The sequence below is a fragment of the Lolium perenne genome, chromosome 1 (assembly GCF_019359855.2).
Source record: "Lolium perenne isolate Kyuss_39 chromosome 1, Kyuss_2.0, whole genome shotgun sequence".
NCBI classification, from domain to species: Eukaryota; Viridiplantae; Streptophyta; class Magnoliopsida; order Poales; family Poaceae; genus Lolium; species Lolium perenne.
Window position 1 is genome coordinate 49,402,430 of NC_067244.2, and position 20,836 is coordinate 49,423,265.

The 20,836-nt window shown below is 47.0% G+C and overlaps 1 protein-coding gene and 1 long non-coding RNA gene across 3 annotated transcripts; both read right to left on the reverse strand.

Annotated features, from left to right (window-relative positions):
• Nucleotides 1-624: 624 nt before the first annotated feature.
• LOC127349247 (glyoxysomal fatty acid beta-oxidation multifunctional protein MFP-a) lies at nt 625-19,181 on the reverse strand. Of its 2 annotated transcripts, XM_051375009.2 has the most exons (18): nt 18,953-19,181; nt 5,262-5,333; nt 5,015-5,080; nt 4,857-4,913; nt 4,669-4,736; nt 4,469-4,550; nt 4,081-4,136; nt 3,668-3,970; nt 3,480-3,566; nt 3,182-3,356; nt 2,941-3,066; nt 2,644-2,803; nt 2,304-2,558; nt 2,020-2,141; nt 1,814-1,935; nt 1,244-1,392; nt 1,021-1,159; nt 625-905 (listed from the first exon to the last, which is right to left on the reverse strand). In XM_051375009.2, the coding sequence occupies exons 1-18, from the start codon at nt 19,044-19,046 to the stop codon at nt 858-860; spliced, it is 2,181 nt and encodes a 726-aa protein (XP_051230969.1). In that variant the 5' UTR covers nt 19,047-19,181; the 3' UTR covers nt 625-857. The 2 variants fall into 2 exon arrangements, with proteins under 2 accessions (XP_051230969.1, XP_051230983.1); XM_051375023.2 differs by lacking the exons at nt 5,262-5,333; nt 18,953-19,181 and having other exon boundaries at nt 4,857-4,905.
• LOC139837629 (uncharacterized) lies at nt 7,968-11,046 on the reverse strand. The gene is made up of 4 exons (XR_011754205.1): nt 10,272-11,046; nt 9,206-9,287; nt 8,991-9,083; nt 7,968-8,282 (listed from the first exon to the last, which is right to left on the reverse strand). It is a non-coding gene; the product is annotated as an uncharacterized lncRNA (long non-coding RNA).
• Nucleotides 19,182-20,836: the final 1,655 nt, after the last annotated feature.

The window sequence follows — 20,836 nt, forward strand, 5'->3', positions numbered from 1 at the left end:
GGGCGCGGGCCGGCGGAGAGAAAATCGCGCAGCGGGGTGGATCGAGGGCGGGCGTCCGGCTCCTGGATCGAGGACTTCCTGGCGAATTGGCGATGGAGATTCTGATCACACCACGGGGCAAATCGAGACAGAGAGCAGGCCGACGGAGAGCAGAGGAATCAAGGGCGTCGGAGGAGAGAGCGTCGGGCAGGATCTGGAGAAGAGGAGATCAAGGAGCAACTTCGGCCGGGAACAAGCAACTTCGGCCGGAAACTAGAATCGATTTTAGCTCTGATACCATGTTATGATAATATGCTTGTTGTATTACCAGGGGGCCAAAGACCACAATATATAGTACATGTACAGGTGCACATATGCAGAAAGCCCCCTAACATATGGGGAAACTACAAAAGACAAATATATACATCTAACATGTCAATCCTCCATAAGAAACCATAGAACACATGCTCTTCCACTGCCCATTCAGTAAATCTTGTCGGGAACATAATTGAACAAGGAAAAATTCAATGGCACGATCCAATGTTTATGGAGGTTTTTATTAGTGGAGCATGGTGTATCTGGAAAGAAAGAAACAATCTACTCTTCAATAATGTCAAGCCTGATGTTGATTCTTGGAAGAGAAGATTCAAGGAAATTTTTGCTCTATTAGTCCATAGAACTAAGAAAGAGTTGCATAGTTTCATTTTGCACTTCTCTCAGACTCTTTGATTTCTTTGGATAGTTGTTCTTTCACTTCTGGGCAAAGGCAAACCCCCATCTTTTGTAAATATGTAACCATGTAACTGCAGACATCTTTTGTCTCTTAATATGGAAAGCAGTAGGAACCTTTCCGACTGCAAAAAGTTTTTTAGAAAAATCTACAGCTTGCCTATGGCCCTGTTCATTGTCTTCATCGCTGGTGCGCTCTGCAAATGTAAATTCATTTGATTTTCACACGTATATATGAGCAAGTGTCAGGAAAAAAGTTGGATTGAAATATCTAAAGAACCAAACTGCACTGTGCCAAGTCATTCTTCTCACCAGAGAAACACCTCCAGCTGCCCTTTTTGCCAGGTACTTGCAAGGCTTGAAGAACTGGCCATACTTCACCTCCCATTCCGACAGCTTCGTGTGGATGCGCCTTGCGCCGATGGAATCCGCCCAGTACATGATGCCACCCCTGGATGCATTTCACAAGTCGGTTTCATCGCAGCTTGGCGAATCATCTAAGTGTTCAACATTACAGATGATTTGGATACAGCACCTGTATGATGGGAAACCCATGCCAAATATGGAGGCGATGTCAAGGTCAGAAGCCTTGACGGCGATGTTCTCGCCCAGGACACGGCATGCTTCGTTGATAACCGGGAAGAACAATATCTCTGGTATCGCACCGTCATCCAACTTCAGCAACTGTCACCATTTACAAAACTCGTGCTGATTAGAAACGGCCATTGGTGTTTCCTTCGAATAACTAGTAAAAATTTGCGTTCAACTGAAACATGGTGTGCACAGAACCATTCAGTCCAAATAAATGTATGCACCCCTGAAACTTCCATCAACACTAAAACTAGTTTAGCTTATGCAGTCCACGAAAATAGTAAGATTTCACCAAATGCAGCAGGTAAATTCGAAAGCTACCGTGCCTCTTTCACCATCGATAAACAGTATCTACTATCTAGCCAGCATCAAACTCATGAAGAAATCTTCTTTTGTGGTATACTGGGGATTATATGTTAGCATTTTCTCTTTCACAAATCTTCAAGAAAACATCACGTCGCAAAAGTGAAGAACAAAAAGGAATGAGGTAAAACAGTGGAAACTGAAACCAAACCTCGGGATCAGGTGTGGTTCCTGCCATTCTCCTAGACTCCACTACATAGTTCGTGATTTCAGGATCAGGGTTTGCCTTCCTGTTACTGTCATACTTGTAAAACCCCTTTTCGGAGGCTTCACCTGTTAAACATAAAGAAACACAAGGTGGGCACACTCACCGATGGGAACCAAGGAAACACTGTAAGATGTACTGAATAATTTTACCTGTCCTTTTGTCTCCGATCATGAGAGGAATCAGCATTGACTTGTAGACCCTCTCCGGAAAGTTATCAAGGTACTGCATGCCAGTGGTTTGAGCAACACCAAAGCCAACCAGATCTGCCAGTCTGCAAGAAGCTCCTTAAATGAAAATGGAATGTGATTCAACGTGGTTTGATTAGAATAAGTGCATAAACCACGTGAAACGGTATTGACGATCTCACTAATAAGCATTTCCTTTGAATCATCTCAATCTGAGATATCTGAGCAGTGTAGTGTTACCTAATTACCTGAATGGGCCTATTGGCATCCCGAATTTGGTACAAGCTTGATCGATCTTGTAAACATCCATTCCACGGTCGACAAGAAAGAGTGCCGCCTGAGTGTATGGATAGAACATACGCTTGACTGCAAAGCCAGTACAATTTCCGACCACTATTGGTGTCTTCTTGATATTCTTCCCCACATTCAGCATAGTGAGAACCGCTTGCGGAGAGGTAAGAGGGGTGCGGACTATCTCAAGAAGAGGCACGATATGAGCTGGACTGTGGAAAGTAAAGAGTATATGCATAAGTAGTTCAGAAATCACAACTAAAGAGTTTTGCCTGAACATGATTACTATTTCCTTACGTGAAGAAGTGTGCGCCGACAATGCGGTCTTGGGAATTTGTCTTCTCTCCGATTAGGTTAAGATCAATGGTGGAAGTGTTCGTGGCAAGAAAACAGTGGGAAGGACAGTGTCGCTCCAGTTCAGCAAAAATCTGCTGCTTCAACTTCACATTCTCTGAAACTGCCTGTCATATTGAGAAGAAGCAGCATAGGGTAACTAGGTTAACTAAAATGGAGAAACCTATATATTTTAGTAGGGCTCTCTCCTTCTGTTACTTTGCTTGACGCAGCAGATTGTGTGGTAATTAGATATAAAACTTGCCTCAATAACTAAATCCATGTTCTTGAATTTCTCATAATCCAGGACACCCGTAAGAAGTGAGAGTGTCTTCTCATATTTCTCCTCGGTCATTTTCCCTTTACTTACACGACTCTGCAAGTTTCCTGATCAAAGGAACGCAGTTAAACACCCCTTTATATTCGTCTGGTCCAAATCAAGATGCAAGAAATTTTGGATAGGAAGTTACTAGGATGTAAATAAGGTCAACTCATCTTCTACCTTTTATCCTATCAATTCCTTCACTTAGATATTTCTCATTGACTTCTTTGAGTATGACATGATAATGGCTCAGTATCAGCGCGGTTGCGATTCCTGAACCCATAAGTCCACCGCCAACAACGGCAACTTTAGATACCTTCTGAGGCTTCAACCCCAAGTCTGTGATCCCAGGAACCTGTTGCGCAATTGATGTATTTATGATAAAAGATCCCTAAATGTAAATACAGTTCTGTAACCATTAAAAGGTCACTACAGTTTTTTTTTTTTGAAAAAACAGCGATATATCCATCTCCCTTGCCTTTGACGTTGCACGCTGTGAAAAAAACACATGGACCAAGCTTTTGCATGTGTCTGAGAAAAATAATTCCTGGAAAGCAATGGATTCCTGCATTTGTGTTGCAGACAGCTCAGATAAATATTAAAGTTTTATAGTTTCCTTGTCAAGCGAAATGCCAGACAGCAAGGCAAATGTTGAATGCCGCATACCTTTCGAAGCCCGGCTCGGGGCCCGGAAATTATTCCTTCTTCGATAACATCGATACAGACGAGTGGATGCTGAAGATTGGCAGCCTGCTCTCGAGCCTGAACTCTGGCAAAATTGAGGATCTCTCTGGCCTCCTCAGGGGATTCAAGCTTGTCAGATTTGTAGAGCGCTCGGACCCATGGCCTTCTTGACTCAGAGATATCCAAAGCCCAACGGCGAGCAACATTCAACAAATCATTTGGTGAAACAACGTCGTCGACTAGACCCAGCTCATGAGCTTCTTCAGCTTTAATTGGCTTTGAGAGCTGGTCAAAATGGGTTTGTTTTATGATTTTCAAAATAAGAAGTTAATGTGCTATGCATAAGAAAAATGAAAGAAGAAACCAAGGTAAATGAGAGAAGTAAGAGAACGTACCATCAACATTTCAAGTGCTTTTGTCAGTCCAACAAGGCGCGGAAGTCGCTGTGTTCCTGAAATGTAGGACTAGTATCAAACACATCGTATAAAGTAGAATACCATGGTAATAATTTCATAGCAGTAATGCATAATCTAGTGCATGGCATGGCACAAGGAACAATGGAAGGAAATCAACTTAATTTTGGCATATGACGCATATGGTAAATTGGAGTCTTGTTCATTAGGCTCATACAAAGAAAACAACAACTTTCTCCGCTGACACTGCTGTAATGGTCCCCGCAAAAAGACACTGCTGTAATGGTGTTACCAGTGAAAATTACAGGATCGGGTACGGCAGGAAGTGCACATAATATAAGCTTTCTTTCTTTAACAGAAGTCATACTACCTCCAAATCCAGGTATTAGTCCGATTTGAAAATCTGAGAGGCCTAATTGAGCATTTGGGGTTGAAATGCGTGCTTGGCATACCTAATAGAAGAAACCCAACTCGGTAAAACTAATCATTCTGGAATTTAGCTTTTTTTTCGATAAATTCTGGAATTTAGCTGATAACGAGAAGAACAAAGCAAGTAGGTAAACTCTGCACCATGGAAATTTCTAATCCTGCACCAAGAGCAAGGCCATCAATAGCAGTCACTGACGGCTTCCCAGCATCTGACGGAGAGAAAACCCATGAAAATAGGTTATGCAACCGTTAGATCTACTAATATAATGGTATGCAGTTGACCTGTGTATTCCGGAAAAAAATGAGAGGAGGGTGAATTGCGCAAATACCTTCGAGAATATCAGTCATGGCATCAACCCACGTGTAGGCAACCTTTAGCTGCTCCGCTATTAGAAATATAAATTTTGCACATCAGTGTGAGCTTAGCTATGCAGATACATAATAAAATGGTCTTGACAGAAAATTGCTCAATGAGGGCTAATCGCACATTTGTTTCTCTGAATATCACCAAAGGCACTTAAATCGAGTCCAGCAGAAAATATCCCTCCCTTTCCTGATTTTTTTCAAGGGAAAAGCAAATTAACTCACACAAAAAAATATGTTCAGATAACAGAAACTGCAAAAGAGTAAAGAGTAGAAAATTTTCTCCAATATTGTGGCATGCGCATTCTTCTCAGGATTTTTAAAGCGTATATTATCCACAAAAGGACAAGAAATCTAAGAACGACTATTACCTGTAAGAACAATAGCTCTCACATCATTCCTTCGAACCGCTTCTTCATAGTGGCCATTCAAGCTATACAACACTGAAAATATATCACGAGAAATATCTTAGACAAAGAAAATCAATAGTTAACTTTTAAGAAACAGAATTATTGTAAGAACTTGTTAATCTGCTTGATATAATAATTTGCATCTAAATGATCAACAATTAGTATCCTGCTTTTTTTCTCCCGAATGCAAAAAAACATTACGGGAGCAGCTGGGGAAGGCCTCATCCGTAGCGTCGCACACCTCCTACCCTATTCTATATTGGCAACCTGTGCTGATTAATTGACTACGGATCAAGTTAGGATAGTTAGCTAGTGTGGGTGTGTTTAATTAGTGGTAAAAGGATGTGAATGGTTCACATGTAATGTTGCAGATTATCTTTTTTTTTTGCGGGTAAAACCATGTACGCATAGCTAATCTTTACTATTAAATTCCTAAACGACCGTGGTACGTCGTCTCGTCGCTAGCGCCTGAAAACCGATTCACGTCGCTCGCTCGCACCCATGGGCCGTACCCTCGCTCACGGAAACCACCTTCGGCCCACGATCTTTACTCTTCTCTACCGTGGCAAGGTGTGCAGTTTTATTAGACCCGTAATCGCTTTGGTCGTGACCGACTGACTTGCAGAAGCGGCGGCGCCCAGATCCGCGATGGAAGCAAGCAACCTCCCGCAACAATACCACATACACCATGCGTGCTGACCTCCACCTCCATGACACGTGCGCCGCCGGCCGTCTCCACCTCGACCATGCTCACCGTGATAGAATCATCCACCATGCGGGTATCGCTGGTGGCCTCCACGTCTGCCGATGGGCTTCGGAGAGACATGGATGAGCAACACGGGCGTGCCGCGTGCAGGGAGCTGGATTTGATGTAGACCGCCGCTTTTCTTCTGCTGCTATTTTGAAACGACGGAGAGAGAGATTTTCTTCTGCTGCTGGTTTGCTTGCTTTCATCTGTGCTTTGCTGCCGTCGATGCGTTGCATATAATTAGTGTAGGTCGACACAACAATAGCTAGCTGTTTGGGAGAGCGGACGATGTACGCCCGGGCTTGGGTGCACTCGGCTGGTGAGTGGCTGTGGTTAATCGCCAAGCAATCAATGCTGCCCATTTTCTAATGATATACGGTGTGTTGAAATTGCAATACACGTCTTCTTGGTCTAGTCTGGTAGTACAAACTTTAATAAGGACAGTTGGTACGCTGTAGAAAAATAAATTTCCGCCGATGAGAACCTGTACCGCACAGGCAAACCATTGGAGTTGTGGAACATCATGGACCATTTTTCATTCGTTCATTAGTAAACAGAGGTTTTTCATGTGCCAGCCGTGCAATGTGTATTAGTCTAAACAGGTACAGTACGAGGTTGGGAAGGTGAAAAGTGCTAATTAGAGCCCGGGCTCTTTGAAAAATTTGAAAACTTCCAAAAATTTCAACTATATACAGTACCAGCGTGCAAATTTTTAATGTGAAATACCTAGTATTGTAGATACAGCAAAAAAGACAAATTGGACAATTTTTTGAACATTCAAAAGGGACACTATTCATGCTTCTAGATCTGGATTTTTGTTACTCCCTCTGTCGCATGAAATATGTCTTAATTTTGTCTAAATTTTGAGACAAAGTTAAGACACCAAATTTAGACAAAGTTAGAGCATCTCCAGTCGCGTTCCTCAAACCGTCCCCCAAAGGGATTTGGGACGCGTCGGACAAAAAAACGTTCCCAACCGCGTCCCCCAAAGTCGCTTTTTGTTCGGCGCGGCCCGATACGGTGTCCGGCGCCCCGAGGCCATCCCCGCCCCACAGGGGACGCTCCGGGCACGCCAGACACAATGAAAAGAGAGGCGAGGCGTGGCGGGACCGACGCGTCAGCGACTCACGGACGGACGCTCAACCGCCGCCTACCTAGGGACGATGCAATAGCCGGGAAGTGGAACCGTCGCATTGGCAACCGCGTTGATCGACGCGCGAACCTGCTGAATGGAGCGCGTACTCTGCGGAAGAGCAACCGCCGGTCTCTTTGATATTTGTGCCGCCGGTCATCCACGCTCAATAAGACCCGTACGTAGGCGCTTTCGGATCTTCAATCGATCGCCATTCATCCAAGCTTCTCACGATGAGCGACCTCTCCGGGCTTCCATGAGGCAACGATGATTCCCCGCCGCCGGGCCGAGGCTGAGGAGGAGGAAGAGGTTGAGGAGGCGGCGGCGGCCCGGGCGAAGGTGGAGGCGAAAGCGAAGCAGAAGGCGCAGCCGACGAGCTCCGTCGACGACGAGGAGGACACAAGTTCCTCCGATGCGTCGCATCGGACGACATCGCCTCTTCGGAAGAGGTGACGAGCAGGAAGCGCCACCGGAGGACACTTCTTCTATATACTAAATAAAAAAAGTATTTTAAAGTTTGAGGGCGGCGTTTGGAGGACACGGCTGGGAAGCGACGTCCCCCAAACGTGACACGAATGAAACACGTCCCCCAAATGCTCGATCCGGATGCGTTTGGGAGACCCAGCTGAAGATGCTCTTAAGGCATGTCTAATTATTTTTATCGAATCAAGGACATAATACAAGATATTTCGTACTGAAAATTCTTTATAAATTTCCAGTGTAAGCACCAGAAAAGCTATGATGTTGCGAATGGTTATCCATCTGTGTAGTTTTGTTCAGATCCATGTAAGTCTTCTTACTGGTGTTAGCAGAAAAAAATGTAAAACAGTTGAACATGGATGTCTTTGATTTAGATGAGATTGTCCAGCAGTGAACGTAAAGATTGCAGGCTCTGGGGATCTTGGAGTTTTGATATACTACTAATGGATTTAGACATAATTTACATGTTCGGGCATCTACACAAGTGTGGCAGCATTGCTTAATCCAACATGGTAAGTTCAATGTTAGCAGCGTGGAGGCGATCTTCAGCAAAACTGGATGCGCTCCCTTGCATCATCATTACTTTGTGTAATATCATTCATCCGTGGTTATCAATATTATCCTGTGATATGTTGCAAGTAAAATAACTTGTCAGCTATGTTGTGGAACCCCACAGCAACAGCCAAGATTGGTAGCTACTTTTTTTTTCAGGCTGGATAAATATATAAAAGAAATTGATAACCATAGAAATCATATAAAGGTAAGACCTTGCAAACTGCTAATTTCAAGTCTTAGACACCAGTTTTTCACAAAGAAAGATGTGCAGATATCGGATTCATCACTGTAAAAAACATTTGAATACAGTCGTGGCATCACGCATATTCTTGTTACTACAATATTTACATAGGAAATAAGGAGGAACGTTCAAGCAGCGTAAAATGATAACCTCCTGTAATGGGTGTACTAGTATAGGGAATCGCTTTGACAAGTTGAATTTATCGACTTGCCAGTCAGCGAAATATTTCTAGATGCATTCAAATAAATCTTTTTGGATTAAATTTGCAGTTAGTTTTAGCTTCTTTGTTGCGTTTAATCCTCAAGATCCAGTGGTAGGGTCCATGACATGAATTATTTTCTTCGGCGTTTCAAAAGAAAAATTGTACAAGCTGTCAAGTAGAAGTAAAGGAGTGTGGAACAACATGGAGAAGTGTTTTATAATCTAAATTATTTTGGATTTGTGGGAAGGTATGTGTGCATTAGTAACATAAATAAATGCATTTGTGTACTGATTAATTGGTAATATATAACATTATAGTGTAGTGCAACTCACCAGCCAGCAAGAGTTTACGGTAAACCCCTGTTTGACAAATTGGTTTGGGATAGATGCAATATTTGAGTAATTCATTACTGCCACCACATCTACCTGTGATTAGATGATGGATTATGGTTAATGACGTTAATAAGTAATGTGGTGTAATTTCCTAACTAATTGGGTTATAGTGCTAGATATGTAAGCTAAAAATGGTGCGAATGGGATAGATTTACCGCAAATTATGGTTCAAGATGACAGCTCAAATGAGAAATCCATGCCATGATGCATTCTGTGATGTTGATCTGCATTATTCGCCTGATTATACAAGAGAAAAGCTTGTGATCCATTGGGTGGTTCCAATTAACAGTTCTTGTGATCCATTGGGTGGTTCCAATTAACAGTTCCTGATAACAATTCCAAGAATGTCTACTAATCTAGGGTACTCATGTATGATCCATGACTTGACGAAATGAAAATCGTGGATCAATTAAAAGTTATGTTTACTTGAGAGATAATTAACAACAAATATACAATGTGCAACACTCACATTTCTGCAAGAACTTCCAGTAATTTGGAGAGGTATGAAAATAATCTCGCATAGCTAGTAAATAGAGGTGTGTGAAACTGGATGCATAAATTATTTATATGCTAAATTAGGGTAGTTGTGGTAATTGTAGGTGGGCTAGCGACAGTAAATAAACTAGATTTTTTGACAATGGCGAGAAGTTCTATATGCAGGTGCTTAATTACAACTGGACGGTGTCCGGGTTATCTTATAAGATTGTCTATTTGTGTGAGGAACTGTAGTGATTGTTAGTTCGTAGAGTACGAGTTTAGACTCAAACGTAATATTCAGGTCAACAAAAATAAAAGGGGTATATATCAATAATTTCGGCAATGTTTACAGTGAGGGAGTTATTCAACTAGAAGTTAGTTATAATCTAAAGGCATCTTCAATGGGGAGACCTATTTCGGACACAAAAATGTCCATTATTGTCCAAAATGGGTCGCCCTGGACAAGAGTCTGCACAACCGGCAGACCTATTTGGACAAAAACTTGTCCGTTTGTTTAGTCAATAACAAAGGGGGTCTACATGTCATAGACTCTATAATTTCCTATTCTGCTGAAATCAGAATATCTGAAACAATTGCAATCAAAATTTGCACTGAATCACATACAGCTAGCAAATTCTAATTATGCGTACTAGTACAACATTTTACCAGATAACAGAAAAAGAGCATCACCCAAAGAGCTAGCAGATAATGCATAGATTAGCTAGTGCATCATGTACTGATTACCTAGCAGCCAGGGACGAAGCTCCACAAAGAGTGCTATGGTGTCACCTCTACTGGAATGGGGTCAGGTTATCCAAGACAGCAGCGCCGACCTGCTCCGTCCCTGTTAGCACCTGATGCGGACGACGTGGGGGCGCGCACCACAGCCATGGGCACGGACCGAGCGAGCCTCACGCGCACAACCACGAGCTCCTCTGGCCGCGGGGAGAGGGCCTAGCAGGGAGACGCCGATAGCAACCGCGACCTCGTCAGGGCGGCGGCGGCTGGTGGCGCCGTCGGTCGGGGAGTCGCGGCGGGGCCGGCCAGAGCGGAGGCGGTGGCCGGTGGGGATCGAGATGCGCTTCGACACGGGATTAGAGTTGAGAGAGAAGAGGAAATAGAATGGGCCTGACTGCTTTTCGACCTCCATGTTCTATGATGCATACGAGTGAGGTGGTTGGGGCTATCCAGGCTCTGTATTTCATCAGGCTGTCTATACAAAATTATACACAACGTGTTATGACGTAGGTTTATGAAACGGATAGTCTGATAGGGATTCGATAAAAGGAGCACCCAAGCTCGGGCTGCCTTCAGAGTTTTCGGCTGTTTGGTTGCTGCTTTGTTGATTGTTAACTGCATGCATGTTTCTTCTTTTTATTAAGAGAAATGACAAACAATATTTCTAAAGCTATGGTGCGGGTTGGAACATCTAAGAAATTGCATAGTTGTTGCTGTCTGAGTATATATGCCGTTGCTGCCCTATTTTGCTCTGAATTAATTTCATGCCCTCAGTGTGTTATCACCAGATTTTGGACAAATCCAGAGGTGGGCCGTAAGAGAGATGGGCTTAGAAGACTACACGTGGAAGATCTCTGAAGCGGCCTTGCACGGAGAATTTGGGCTAGTTTGCCCGTGTATCTTTAATTATAGTAGGTTATATCTTAGATCAAGATTTAGAGTTTGTATCGCACACGGTGGGATATTCCCACGTTAGAAAGTCCATTTGGACTATAAATATGTATCTAGGGTTTATGGAATAAACAACAACACAACGTTCACCCCAAAACAAACCAATCTCGGCGCACCGCCAACTCCTTCGTCTCGAGGGTTTCAATCAGGTAAGCGACATGCTGCCTAGATCGCATCTTGCGATCTAGGCAGCACAAGCTCCACGTTGTTCATGCGTTGCGCGTACTGAAGCGTCTTTTATGGCGCGCAACGTAGTTATCATAGATGTGTTAGGGTTAGCATAGCTCTTCGTATAAACATGCTTACGTAGTGCAACCCTTGCATGTCTAGCCGCCCTCACGCCTATCTCAGGCGTGGGGGCGGCACCCTGCTTGTTCATCATCTAGTAGATCTGATCCGTTACGATTGCTCCTTGTTATGCAAGGATTAGTTTAATATCTGCAATAGTTAGGCCTTACAAAGGGGGGGAGGATCCAGTGGCACGTAGGGTGGCGTTCGCAAGTCCTAAACAGGATGTTCCGCGGATCAACTTCATTGTTGGTTCTTTGGCCTTGTTTAGGATCGGCTTATGAGCACCGTGCGTGGCCGCGAGGCCCAACCTGGAGTAGGATGATCCGATTATGCGGTGAAAACCCTAAATCGTCGTAGATCTCATTAGCTTTATCTTGATCAAGCAGGATCACCAAGTATTCGTGCACCCCGTACGAATCATGGGTGGATCGGCTCTTTGAGCCGATTCACAGGATAACCTGAGAGCCGATCGAGGCTCGTATTTAATGTTTACGTGTATGCCATGCGGGAACTAAGCGAGGCATCCCCATCACCTTCCTGACCGGGTCTAGGTCGGGTGGCACGCCCTTGCACTTCGCGTCGCCGCGTGTGCGCTGAAGAGGATGGCGGGCCGTGGGTCGGGGGGGTCTCGGCCGGCCGCAGCTCTAGGCTCTTCCCGGCTCTACCGTGTTGACAGCCGCTGCCCGCCGGTGGGTTTTGGCGATCAACACATTACGGCACGCCCGGTGGGACAATCGTCTACATCAACCACATCGCCATCTACATACTGAGATGGCGACGGACGGCACGCCGGTCACCTACGAGGAGCTGCTGCTGAGCTCAAGAAGAAACATGACGAGATCAAGGCCACCCTCGAAGCCGACCTCATCGGCTCTTTTCAGAGAACCCGTACCCATGGCATCAGATGGAAGGGGTTCTCACCACAAGGTGCACTCGATGGGATAGATCTCTCTGCCCCGTCGGAGGAACGCACCAGGGCCTGCGGCGAGGAGATCAACTACTTGGTGGCTCACTCGCTACACCGCCACTCGAAAACTTGGTCAACGTGTTGGAGCGTCTCGCTCTGCGCGTGATCCAGGAGATCATGAGCCACCGGTACTCGCCGTCGGGACCAGCTCTCGGGACACACCAAGGAGAGTTGCCACTCCAGTCCCGTCCACCGCTGCCATATGCGTTGGCAGCACCACTGAAGTGCCGGCTACACCGGCATTCGTCGTCTACAAGATCGGTGGTGACCCTAGTGACTACCGAGTTCTTGGCTGAGGCGCCTAAGGAGATCCCTCAAGGATACGCGTGCACGTATGTGCGGATTGTGGCAACTGGGCACTCTCAAACCAGGCCACAACGTCGGGGACTCCGGCGCAGACGGGAGGGACGTCGGCGACGAGCTTGAGAAGCGACGTGGCTAACTAAGTACGCCACCCCGACGAAACTCCGAGCCCAGCTCCTGCGGTTGGCTCAGAGCTGGAAAAGCAAACATGGCTGGCTAAGTACGCCACCCCGGCGAATCTTCGAGTGCATCTCCCGCGGCAAGACGGCGGATCAGATCGGTACCATGCGAGAGACCAGTTCGGCATTATGTCGAAAAGGAGGGCAATCGGCTATTCTAAGCCGTACCCCGACGAGTACGAGATGATCCCGCTGCCACCTAAATATCGGCTCCCGACTTCTCCAAATTCGGTGGATCGGATGGCTCCAGCTCCATCGAGCACATCGGCCGATATTTGGCGCAACTAGGACCGGCTTCGGTGTCGGATCAGCTACGTGTGAGGCTCTTTTCACGGTCCCTCACGGGATCGGCTTTTGGATGGTATACCTCTTTGCCAAGCAAACTCCATCCGATCTTGGAAGCAATTGGAAGAACAGTTCCATATGCAATATCATTCGAAGCTTCCGAGTCTAGCATTGCCGATCTAGCACAATTACGTCGAAGCGCGGAGAAACGGTGACAGAATACATCCAGCGCTTCGGGAATCTTAGGAACCGATGTTATTCGGTTCGTATAAGCTGAAAAGGAAGCGATCGAGTTGGCGGTGGCTGGCCTTGCAACACAGCTCAAGGACATGGCCTCCCAAACGATTATCCCTCGGGCGCACATGGTTCGAAACTATCAGCATATGAACAACGCCACCCAGACCTGTACCAAGACAAGTTCAAGCGTGCGTAGTCATGGTCGATACGAGAGGAAGGTGAAGTGCTGCGGGAGACCAAGAAGTAGCGGTGGCTGAATGGACTCGGGGAGGAACCCCCGTGTCCTGCCAAATGGGTAAAGCCACCGGGGCCGCCCGGGGGATTTGATTTTGACGTGACCAAGACCGAACAAATCTTCGACCTCCTGCTCAAGGAGAAACGATTGACGATTCCTGAAGGTCTCAAGTTCCCCACGGCGCAAGAGCTAAACGGAAAGCCGTACTGCAAATTCCACAACTCGCTTTCACATGCCACCAACGACTGCAGGGTGTGGCGTCAGCACATCCAAGCGGCGATAGAGAAGGGGCGTTTAATTTTCAACCAGTACGCCATGAAGGTAGACACCCAGCCCTTCCCCGCCGTTAACATGGTAGAAGTCATCTACCCTGAGAGTTGCCAGCCAGGTCCCACGTTCAGCATCAACATGGTAGGACTTGGGAACCACTCTGGCAAAGATGGAGATGAGGGCAGCTGCTCTCATAGCAAGGATACAGAGGAGGCCGCTCCACGCGATCGGCTCCATCATGATGGCAAGCGCTACGTTACAGAGGGAGAAGTGAAGAACATAAGATATCAACGACCTCTCTCCCGATCACCTCCTCAACAAATATGTGAGACAGTATGACCAACGCCGACGGTACAACTATGATGATGAAGGAGATCGTCTGGCTAGAGAAGCCAGAAGACATCGTCGGCAGGATCGCTATGAGGAGGAGCACGAGCGCCGTGCCACGGACACATCAAGGGGGCAAGATGACAACGCCAGACACTGGGACTGCCCTTTCTTCAGACACTGCTGGGATTCAGGAATGAGCCGATTGCCCACAATCGGCAATTGCCCAGAATGCAACAAGAAGAAGAAGGAGGCAGCCAACGTGTCTGTGTTTGAGCGCTTAGGGCCTCTCCCACCACCAAGCAAACGTGCTGAGTCACTTCGTTGGGCAGATCTTGAGGATTCCGAAGACGAAGGACTAGAAGAAGAAGAAGACAGGTGCCACCGTCCGAGGTGGTGCCCTGACGGACTCAGCCGTTCACAAAAGCGCAGGGTTCAACGTTTGCGCGGCCTGGAGGAAGCCGAAAGGTTATACCTGCATACGCTAAGGAAGGCACGGCCTGATCTGGCCGCAAAGGTTCAGCGAGCCCTGTATGAAGAGGGTCGTCCACGAAGAATGGAGTGGCGTCCCAAGCAAAAGAAAGCCGATGATGAAACATCGGCTGGCACAAACATGGTGCTTGTCTTGCCGACGGAGCTTAGTGTTCCACGATTATACGATGCACTTAAGGTGGACGACAGCAGGCGCGTCAAGTCAGAGGTTGGGTTGGTTTTATCCAGCCTAACCGAGTAGCAAGATTAAACCAATGAGCAAACCGTGCGAGGCTGATCCTTGTGATCGGCCCCAAAAGTTTATGGAGGGACATTACAAAACCTTCATCGAACGAGCAAGGTGGAGGCCGATTCCAGCAATCGGCCAAAATTATCTTCTGCACATATTCTGTTTGTGGTCAGCAACGATCTACTGGGCAGTGGCCACGTCGGCAGATGAAAGTCAGCATAAGTCTTTGCGAAGCCGACGTGCAAGTACAGTGCCCTGACTAACCAAGAAAGCCGATATCTGCAGTCATTCAGCAGATTCGGCTCGGGGGGCATATAGTCAGATAAACATATGCAGATAAACATGTGCAGACATGCGTGCAGTGGAACATTGGGGGCCGGTTAAGGAAAAATCGGCCAAATAAAAAAAAATTTCATAAGCAAAGCCGATGCGCAGCCATCGACTTTAGTACAGTTGCACAGGACCAAGACCTACTGGCTATGTGCTCAAGGGTTTACATCAACGTCGATGATCAGTAGAAAGAAAGCTGATCAACGACTTATGCATCCTTGCCGGTATTCTTGCCTTGATGAAAGCTCGGGGGGCAGCTCGCCCTGGAAGTTCTTCAGAGAGCCGATGTTGATGGAATCGGCTGATTCTGCGTTACGATTCGGAGGCCGATGGCGACACATTTGGTCAGTCCACTGATATGCTCGCCTTGATGAAGGCTCGGGGGGCAACTGATGGCGCAGAGTTTGCCGTTCTTAAGAAGCCGATTGAGATTTCATCAGGCTGAAAACCCAGTGGTATCGACTTCAGGATCAAGTCGTTTTCGGCAGCAATTCTGGGGCTCTCGTGAGAACGACGATTTGCATAGTTGTCCGCCAGAGCTCAAAGGGGTGGGGCATTGAGATTCTGGTGTGTTGTTATCGGCTCGTTGGGCGTTGGCTAAGTGACGATCGGCAGGGTCAGCGGAAGAGGGAATCGGCTCGATTAAACTCCGAAGAAATCGGCAAACTCAAAATGGGGAAAAGTTCTTCATTGATAAACCAGATTTCTTACATAGAAGAGCTGATTGCTCTCAAAAGGGAGTACTAAGGGGATACATTGCCCCGTCTACTGTTGCTGATCCTATTCTAGAGGACCTATTCTACGGGCCGTCACTGCCCTCGTCGTCGCCATCGTCAGCGCTGTCGGCGCTGCTCCCGGCGAGCTCGTCGTCGCTGCTGTAGCGGCCGCCGGCAGGACCTTCGTTGTCCTCGTCCTCCACGTCGTCGTCGTCGTCGTCGCTATCATAATCACTGAGATTCCCTGGCCAGGGGCAATGGCGCTTGGCCGGCGGCTCGTCGGAGAGGCTGTCGTCGTCGTCCTCCTCTTCCTCTTCCTCTTCCTTCACCTCGGAGGAGGTAAAGTCATCCCAGGAGAAGCGATCGTCATCGCTCTCCTCTTCCGATTCCCCGTTGGCGAGGAAGCGGAGGTCGCTCTCCCCGTCCGTCGAGGATTGGTCGTCCTCGGACCAGATGGAGAAGTCATGGTCTGACTCCTCCCCGGCCTCAATGGCGCGGCGGATGTTGGCCGCATGGACTTCTTGTGGGCTCGGTGCTGGCATCGGCTCGGGAGAAGAGGACTCGAAGGAAAGTCCCGACGAGGCAGAGGAAGAAGAGGACATGGTGCGCAGAAGGGTTTTTTGGAGTGCCGATGGCTGGAACAGAGGAAGGGGATAAAGATAATTATTCAGTCGGCACGGTTAAATAATGAGAAACCTGGTGGGAATTACTGCCATCATAGTTTCCGAAGGGGTAATGTCAGAGCTGTCAAATTTTGCAAAGAAGCTGAAAGGACAGGGCATAATGATGACGGAGGCTGCAAATGGTTCTGCTCTGCCACGACATGACCCGACGGAGGAACGCTTAATGATTTTGGAAAAATTATTTCCAAAACCAGGGGGGCATGTGTTATCACCAGATTTTGGACAAATCCAGAGGTGGGCCGTAAGAGAGATGGGCTTAGAAGACTACACGTGGAAGATCTCTGAAGCGGCCTTGCACGGAGAATTTGGGCTAGTTTGCCCGTGTATCTTTAATTATAGTAGGTTATATCTTAGATCAAGATTTAGAGTTTGTATCGCACACGGTGGGATATTCCCACGTTAGAAAGTCCGCTGGACTATAAATATGTATCTAGGGTTTATGGAATAAACAACAACACAACGTTCACCCCAAAACAAACCAATCTCGGCGCACCGCCAACTCCTTCGTCTCGAGGGTTTCAATCAGGTAAGCGACATGCTGCCTAGATCGCATCTTGCGATCTAGGCAGCACAAGCTCCACGTTGTTCATGCGTTGCGCGTACTGAAGCGTCTTTTATGACGCGCAACGTAGTTATCATAGATGTGTTAGGGTTAGCATAGCTCTTCGTATAAACATGCTTACGTAGTGCAACCCTTGCATGTCTAGCCGCCCTCACGCCTATCTCAGGCGTGGGGGCGGCACCCTGCTTGTTCATCATCTAGTAGATCTGATCCGTTACGATTGCTCCTTGTTATGCAAGGATTAGTTTAATATCTGCAATAGTTAGGCCTTACAAAGGGGGGGAGGATCCAGTGGCACGTAGGGTGGCGTTCGCAAGTCCTAAACAGGATGTTCCGCGGATCAACTTCATTGTTGGTTCTTTGGCCTTGTTTAGGATCGGCTTATGAGCACCGTGCGTGGCCGCGAGGCCCAACCTGTAGTAGGATGATCCGATTATGCGGTGAAAACCCTAAATCGTCATAGATCTCATTAGCTTTATCTTGATCAAGCAGGATCACCAAGTATTCGTGCACCCCGTACGAATCATGGGTGGATCGGCTCTTTGAGCCGATTCACAGGATAACCTGAGAGCCGATCGAGGCTCGTATTTAATGTTTACGTGTATGCCATGCAGGAACTAAGCGAGGCATCCCCATCACCTTCCTGACCGGGTATAGGTCAGGTGGCACGCCCTTGCACTTCGCATCGCCGCGTGTGACCAGAAGAGCATTGCGGGCCGTCGCTCGGAGGGGTCTCAGCCAGCCGCAGCTCTAGGCTCTTCCCGGCTCTACCGTGTTGACAGGCCGCTGCCCGCCGGTGGGTTTTGGCGATCAACACAGTGATAATAATTGTCATTTTTATTACTATCATCTACTTCAAAGTGCATGAATTTAATCCATGATCTGTGAGCATGTGCATGTGAATGATCTTTGACTGTGGGTGAATTAGCGCTATTATTTAGGATATTTCTAGCATTTTTATCTAAATTTACCCTATAACAATGGTGCAAGTAAAGTTTTTGCCTCTAAAATTTTAATGATTGGACAACTGGCGCTCATCGAGTAGTGACTAATTATTTTTTTAGTCAATAGTTTTTTGCTCTTTCGCAGCAACGCGTGGGCATTGTGCTAGTTAGCTCATATATTAGCAAGTTATATGGTCAGGTTGTCCTACACCGTTGGATGGGAAATGGAAGGTGGATGGGAGAGGCCAGTTACAACGTGACTGGCTTTGGGCAAGTCACTGAATCCCAGTCCTTGTGTTTGCCCACGAATGTGCCTCAGCCTTAATTGTGTCAAGCAGGGTAGCTGTGGAGGGCCAAGCGTTGTCGAAGACGGCCGCGTTGTGAGAAAAAATTTCAAGATCCACTAGACCGCGAGCATGATGACCAAGAAGTACCGTTGCGCATTGCGGCCACCAGTCTATGAAGTCATCCTCAACTACTCGGCAGCAAGAGGTCAAGTAAGATAGCTAAGAATTTATCCCCAAGGACATAGGCCAAATATACCTAAGAATTTATCCCCAAGGACATTGCACAATGGCATGTAGCACTAGCAGACAGGCTAGAACTTAGGTGTATATAACTACTAATAAACTGAAGTGGGCAAAGGTTACAGGAAAAAGGAGGAGACGAAGAAGGGATCGGTTCACCGTCCACGGAGAGGGCGTTGACGGGCGGGTTGGCGATGGCGATGACGGCGACGCCGTCGGGTCCGACCTGCATCTCCGTCCTTCCCTTCGCCATTGGCACTCCCTTTCGCTTCGCGCAGCTTCCTCAGATCCTCGTCCTCTCTCTCTCTCTCTTCCGCTCGCCGAGCCGCTGGCTGCGTTCGTTTGTTCGGAGGCCGCACTGGGCGCTAATATAAAGGAGTCGGTCGCCATCAGCGACGCAGTTATGTCGTGTCCGGCAGTAGAACCATGTGAAGACGATGGGGTAAACACAGAAATTAGGTGAAAATGAGGCACTGAAAATCTGAAATTTTCTGTTCCTAGCCATTGGATCCTGTTCCAAGGGCCAGAAACCCCCTCGGCGTATTTGTAATTTGTAGACTCCTACTTACTTAGACCATCTCCAATCGTTGGCGCTTCCTAGGCCGAAATCCGGCGCTATTTAGCGTCGGATGGATGAAATTTTTGGTCTGGGGAGGTCCAGTTTTTTAGCGGCGGAGCCCAGGGCAACCCAGCGATAATTTGAAATGCGGACGAAATTTGGAAAAACACAATGAAATTGGCTAAATTTGTACATATGTGAGTTCGAAGTTTTTTCGTCGAATTCTTACATATAAATGAATTCGACGTACACACGATAAATAAAAACGAAAAAACCCAGCACCTATATGTCGAAATGGCGATAGAACACCATGTAGTCGCCGATGTTGTCGTCGGAGCCGTCGTCGTCCTTCGGTGGCGTTGCGTGCGGCTGGTGGCTGCTGCCCTAGCCTGGGCCCCGGCGCGTCGAGGCGGAGGCGACGGCTCTCCCCCATCATCGTCGCTGTCATCGAGGACGACGACGCGGCGGGCACGGTGCCGCACTTCCTGCTCGAGCAGCTGCTCGTGCTCTGCCTCCTCCTTCTCCCACTCTGCCTTCGACAAGGCGAGTGCAGTGTCAAGCGACATTTGGAGCTCCGGCTTGATGGCGCATCTCGCAGATAAATATCCCACCGCCTGGGTTGCGCGGCGGTGATACGTTGCAAACATATCTATAATTTTTGATGCTCCATGCTTGTTGTACACCAATTGATGTATGTTTTGTTTACATTTTGTGGCACTTTTATGCATTTTCCGGCAATAACCTATTAACAAGATGCCACAGTGTCAGTTCCCTGTTTTCTGCTGTTTTTGTATTTCAAAAATGTTGTACAGGAAATATTCTCGGAATTGCAGGAAACAAAAACCAAATTTCTTATTTTTCCGGAGCGAAGACAATGTCCATGTGGGGACCCCGGACTAGCTGTCCGAAATACCCTGTTATGCATTCAACTCACGATCCCATGATCAGTATGCCGTGAGCACGTAACCGAACTGAATATCAAGAGTTACATCATCCATTACAAAGTATCGAATAAATAAGTTTTACAATAAACGGGTCACATGATCCAGTCTTACATAAACGCCACTTCGGGCAAATTCATCACAAACATGCAGCGGATACACATCAACAGCATCGGGCCCAAGTCAAGCATAATCGTCTTGGTAACCTCCTTCATCTTCATACTCCTCCTCATAGTCTGGCCAAGTTAATAGTCAGGGACAGAGCCGTCAGTACATTTGGAATTATACTCGCAAACCATCAAGGAGGTGCTAACAAACGCTAACTTAAGAAGACAAGAGGGGAAGAATAGTTTCTCTTGTGGATATAGCATGAGGAAGAGAATCAATTTCTCTTGTGGATATAGCATCCCAACTTCGCAGTTGAAGGGGACACTAAGGAGTTTGCTATGACATCGCTGTGTCTTTGTTCAAGAAGATACTTCAAAAGATATCCTATGACATCTCTATATCTTTGTTGAAGAACATACTTCAAAAGATATCCTA